Source organism: Athene cunicularia, assembly GCF_003259725.1.
Source record: "Athene cunicularia isolate RWA chromosome 8 unlocalized genomic scaffold, athCun1 chr8_part1, whole genome shotgun sequence".
NCBI classification, from domain to species: domain Eukaryota; kingdom Metazoa; phylum Chordata; class Aves; order Strigiformes; family Strigidae; genus Athene; species Athene cunicularia.
In genome coordinates, this window is record NW_020799109.1 from 29,336,142 (window position 1) to 29,341,717 (window position 5,576).

Below are 5,576 nucleotides of genomic sequence, written 5' to 3' on the forward strand. Positions count from 1 at the left end.
CTTCCTTGTTTGTTCCTTTGGGTGAAAGTCATCTACAATGCTTTTGTTGGTGTGGTATATTTTGCCAGTACTAGTCCAAGTAAAACTGGATAAAAACTCTGCTGCTTAGTGTTACCCTCAATCACTTAAAAGCACAACATTCAGGACCAGCTTTTTCTGGAAGAAAGCATCAGCACTATCTGGCTAGATCTAGCTCTATTCATGTAACTGCAGTTGTTGATGAGGGCTATACCCCAATTTGCAGATAAGCATGTAAAAAAGAGAAGTAGCTTTTCATTCCAGCAATACAGCTAGGCTGTAGTAGATACCACACATACATAGCAAAGCATCATTCTTGAAAGCTGAGTATGGCTGTAGTTCATAGTCATATTCCACTGTATGTTCTTAAGACAAGGAAGAAGTTAAAATGACCTACATGGGCATTTAGTTTTTTAGGAATTATTTATGCAAATTTCTTGGAAAGAGCTGAGCATTAGATTTAAATCTAAGTCATGGGTGTAACAGTTCTGTTTTCAAATCAAATACAGGTTCTAGTTATATCAGACCTCCTCTTCCTGCTTTACCCAGTGTTCCTCTGAATCACGATAGCAAGCTTTAAGATGTTTCATAAAAGGAAACTAAAGCACCAGAAGTGATAGTTTATTAATAGCTGCTGAGCTGTCAGGACCTTCAGAAGATTGCTTAGCTGCTTCTACCAGAGTAAGAGTTACCACTTCACAGACTGCAACATTTACATGCAAAAGTAATCTATCTTCAACTAATAAAAACTAAAAAGTACATGTTTCTTTGGCTGATTCTAGAAATAATTAAGTAGATTAGGAATTAGGCATGCAGTTAGTTATGTTAGACTGTTACATGTTTGCATAGCTAGTTCATCTCAGTATTGCTGCAGAGAAGAATGAAGAAAGTTTTCAGTGACAGCAGACAAATCCTAAAATTATGTGGCTGGGCTAAGAAGGGAAAATTGCATCCCTGCTTAGGGGAAAGGTAACAGCACAAACTCATCAGACCTTAAAGCTGCTGTACAAGTGTGAAGCCATTTCAAGTGAATTGTATAAGAAACCAGAATTTAAAATTTTGCTGCTCAAAGAATTATTTAATAAGTAACAATCAGTAGTTTAGTCAGGTAAGCTAGAGTGGAAGACAAGCACCCCTGTAAGTATATATTTAATGAGGCATAGGTACCCTTCACTTGACTCAAGACCCATATACTGGCAAAAGATGACAGATTTTCTTTATTAGAACTATAATACAAAAATCCTAACACTTAGCATTGTAACATTTAGCATGTACTTCCTCTACTTCCTTTCTGCTAATTGAAGCTAGAGCCAGGTACTGTGTAGTAGCTCTCTCAACTTCTACCTACTGTAGAAGGGAGAGACCCAGTATAAAACTGTAGCACCCATAGGTCCAACCCTAAAAGTATACCAGACTACATCAAAGACAAACATCAGGCAAAGCATAGTAAATACCTAGCTTATGCACAGATGTGTCTGAAAGGAGCAACAGGGGGGACACACAAGGCAGTTGTCAGTCTCCTGCTGTTTCCCTTAGCCCAACTAGGGCATAGATAAACACTTTATGACCATTACCAACTGGCCAGAGCAAGTTCAAAAGGAAGTTAGAAACCTGGATTTTTCTGCCCTGGGTTGTAGAGCATGCACACTTTCTCAGCTGTGCTTGCATTTAGACTGGCCCAAGCATCATCACAGTTTAGCTAAGGTCTGTATAGCTTAAGGCTATCTAGTTAAGTGAAAACCAACTTGCTCTTTAGAACAACAGAAATAACCTGTCAATAAGTTGCATCCAAGAATTTACATCTTCTAGTCCCTGGCTGCTATATAAACACAAATCTACAGCGTGACTATAAAACAGTGGTATAGACTATGATAAAACAACAGCTATTAGAAGTTTGCACTGTAGCCTTTCTTCAGGGCAAAATGTCTGCTTGTCTTTGCTGTGCATGATGTTGAATTACAGCTAGAGTTGAGTGCTGGAGTTGAGTCCAACTTTGGACAGTCAGCATGAAAGGAAAGAAGGTGCTGCAGGAGCGAGTTTCCAGTTGGTTTCTCAGCATACATCTTCCAGCAGTAAGCCTTTTCAGCATGAAGATTTGCTGAAGTGACTCTCACTGTATCTGGGAGATTGCTAGTTCTGTCAGTAGCTTCAGCACTCCAATTAGGTATTGGCTTTGTAGAAACTGCAAGAAAGAAGAGCATGTCAGAGCAAAAACTACAGCTGCCAAATTTCCACACCCTTAAATGTGGAAACTACTAAGCATTCCATGTGATTAGCTTCTCAGTTGCTGTTTGCAAGGTACCTTTCTGGTGCTATTTTCACCCTGGATATGGAGAAAACACTTGCCTACATGCTGCTCCTTTCAGAGCCCTCTGAATTCTGCTCCTGTCTTGTTTGAAGCAGGGTGCCTCAGAAAGGCCCTGCTCCTAATCCAGCTTTTTTGGAAGATGAGAATCCTAGCACTTCTGTTCCTTCAGCTACCTCCCTCCTCCTGGAGGAAGACCAGGAAGGAGACATGCCAGTTTCCCTGAATATCCCTACTTTCCCATATTGAATATATGTCTGACTTGAAATCATTATCCCCATTATGGAAGAGCCATAACAGTTTACTCAACACCCATTCCAGAAGAGAACCCCTCTTTGGAAAGCATATGCTGTTGAGTATCTCTTGTGTTTACCTACTGGCAAGATAAAAAGTTGTTTCAGCCACTTCTAAATTACTACAGATAAAAACAAGCAATGTAACACTAAATGTGTAGTGGTTGCAGTTGTCCTACCAAAGGCTGAAGCTGTTAAGAGATGCTTCCCAGCAAAACTTATTTTCTTTCATGTGATGAACACATGCTCCAGGAAAGAGGTGCATGAGTGAGATCCCAGCTGTAGCCTCTTAACATTCCTCTACACCCAGAACAATGGAGTCAGCACAAAGATAGACTAAATTGAAGCAATCACTTTTACACAGAAAGTATTGTATTGCTTGAAGAAACTTCAGGAAGTATTAATCCTCTGTGGTTTTGAAGAATATTATAGATACCTCTCTAGGAAGACCAGCACCTTGATGAAAAGGGTTACAGGTGAAGTAGTTCTAAGCAAGCTGTTTTGAAGCACAAGATCATCTGTTGTCTCTTGGCTCACCCACACACAAGCTATTTTTGTGTAGCACATTAATTATATTTGTCTTCTGCCTGTGTCTTAATAACTGTACTACTAAAAAGCTATTAAACTACTTTAAGGTTTTTGATTAAGTTTGGGATCTTTTTAAGCCTAAGTTTCAGCCAAAGGGCAAAGAAATTTTCCTGTCCATACCACAGCTAATAAACCTTTCTGGTCCAAGACTAGTGTTAGTAGTTTCAGCTGCAATACAGTAGTAAAATACTGTATTGATAGCTGCCCCAACTCCAGAATGAGTTATGACTAACAAAGGATGAGGGTTTAACAACTTCTTGTAGAAAATTGTGCAAGAAACATGAGACCTTCATTTTTAGAAGCATTTCTAGATAAGTACAGCTGTTTTATTTGTCCAGCATTAGATAGGTCAACATGCTACTTAAAACCTCACCTCTATAATTCCATCACAGTGTGCTGAAGCAATTGCTGTCGAAACTTTCACCAGTTTTGCAGCAGACAAGCGGATCTTAAAGTGTCTGTGAAAGTGAGAGTAAAGGCAGTCCATAAAGATATCCACCTCTTCTTGAGTGATCTCTCCTGGAGTTTTATGGACTGTGTCCCACAGAGCTTTTGCATCCTCTGGATGAATAGCATATGAAATATCCAGAGGCTGGAGGAGACCAGGGACAGAGAAGATGAGTTCTATGGCAGATGCCATTTTGTCCACTTTGCATCCAGTCCACATAGCTGCCATCCAGCTGAGATTGAGAGGGCTGATGGCTAAACGATGGAAGCAGCAGTCGAATGTCTTCTGAAACCAACTTCCAACAATGGCTGTGTAACTCTCTGCCCCATTAGTAAGAAACAGAGGTAAACAAGTGAAGTCCTCTGGCATGTTTTCGAGAAAATCATCTCCACACACACAGCAGAAACAGCCTGACCATATCAGTTTCTCTTCTAAGCTTTTTTTGGAAACTGGCGATCTTGAAAAAAGCTGGGATGGGGAAAAGAAGCATTTGAATGTTACAGAAGTAGTTTGACTTTTTTTGTCAAAACCAGGTTTTGTTTCATGTGTTGGGTAGAAGTTTTTTCTCAGGACCTTGCATGCAACATTCTTTTCTGTAAAGTGTATACGGTTATTCAGTCTATCACTTACATCCCTGAAAGATGTGTGCAATTCTGTTGAAAACAGCAGAGAAAGCACTTTTCACTTCATTAGGAACAGTCCTGAAATCTGAGATTATGCTGCTTAATTCGGAAAAGCCAATCCATGGTACATCCTGTAACCCTTGCCATACTAAACTTTGCATTTCAGTACTATCTTTCACTTGGGGCTAAGCATTTCAGAAATATTAATTAGACCTGAGCCACAGCCAAGAGATAGGATTATACCAGCTTTATCCAGGAAGCTAAGTAACCTAAATTCTTGCAGTAAATTGACTGCTGAACTGAAAAATGAGACACATATTGCTTCTTACAGTCATATTCTAATTTTATCAAAGAGTGGAACTCAAACCTGCAATTAAACATATCCATTAGTTAAGAGAGGTTCTGTTCCAACCTAAAAATAAGACAGTCAACAGATACTACAGTAGTTATTCCATACAGCTAGGGTTTAGGTTTTGGATTTTTTTTTAGAGACAGAGCATTTTATGACAGTAACTTCTAAAATACAAGTCTAAATTCTCAAAACTACAAGGAAGACTCCTTACCTGCACAAGGATTGCAGCATGGTCTTGGTCACTACCTTTCAGGTCTGGAAGGCTGGAGATAGCCACTTTGATGTCCAACTCAATCCCTACTTCCACCGCCCATCCTTCCTGCCTCTCGGCAGCAATGAAAGCACTAAGCAGTCTGGAGTAATTCCTCAGATGAGCGTTAGAGAACCTGTACAGAGGGGTCACGCTGTATAAGGTCCAGTGCTTGCGCAGTAGAAATGCTATTCTCTGGGGATCCGTGTTTTCCTAAGACAAAAAGAAAATAAAAGTCGGATTAGAGCCTAACAAACAAGGATAATTTCCCCTCTTCCGGGCTTGCGAAGGGCCCCCCCAGCCGCCGCACGTAGGCTCTGGGCCGGAGCAGGGGCGGTTTTCCCGCCTGGCGCGCCGCAGTGGGAGAGGCGGCAGCCGCTGAGGCGCCGGGGAGTCCCGCAGCCATAGGGGTGGAGCGGGAGCGAGCTCGGCCGAGGAACAAGTGCCGGGGCCGGCGGGGCAGCCCAGCTGAGTGCAGCGGTAGGCCTCACCCCCCGCCCGCTTCCCACTCCCGGCTCCCCGGGCCCGATCCTACCTGGGAGCGCGGCGCCAGCGTGAGCAGCTGGCTGGTAGAGCTGAATCCGAATGGCCCATGCCCCCGCGCAAACAGCAGCCCACATGACGGCCGCCGGGTGCCGGACTGCGTCCGCGACTCCATAACAGCGCCGAGCCCGTTCCCTGCAGGGCGCGGTTTGAACC

At 42.4% G+C, this 5,576-nt stretch overlaps 1 protein-coding gene across 1 annotated transcript; it reads right to left on the reverse strand.

Annotated features, from left to right (window-relative positions):
* Positions 1-417: 417 nt before the first annotated feature.
* CENPL (centromere protein L) lies at positions 418-5,535 on the reverse strand. The gene is made up of 4 exons (XM_026854011.1): positions 5,413-5,535; positions 4,839-5,090; positions 3,578-4,120; positions 418-2,200 (listed from the first exon to the last, which is right to left on the reverse strand). The coding sequence occupies exons 1-4, from the start codon at positions 5,533-5,535 to the stop codon at positions 2,129-2,131; spliced, it is 990 nt and encodes a 329-aa protein (XP_026709812.1). The 3' UTR covers positions 418-2,128.
* Between the last annotated feature and the right edge of the window lie 41 nt (positions 5,536-5,576).

Excerpts from the sequence above, each read along its gene's own strand:
- CENPL (XM_026854011.1), bottom strand. The coding sequence starts at position 5,535 with ATGGAGTCGCGGACGCAGTCCGGCACCCGGCGGCCGTCATGTGGGCTG. Across the intron at positions 5,091-5,412 it reads CGCTGGCGCCGCGCTCCCAG|GAAAACACGGATCCCCAGAG; the intron begins GTAGGATCGGGC and ends TTTTTGTCTTAG. Across the intron at positions 4,121-4,838 it reads ATGCTGCAATCCTTGTGCAG|CTTTTTTCAAGATCGCCAGT; the intron begins GTAAGGAGTCTT and ends TCCCCATCCCAG.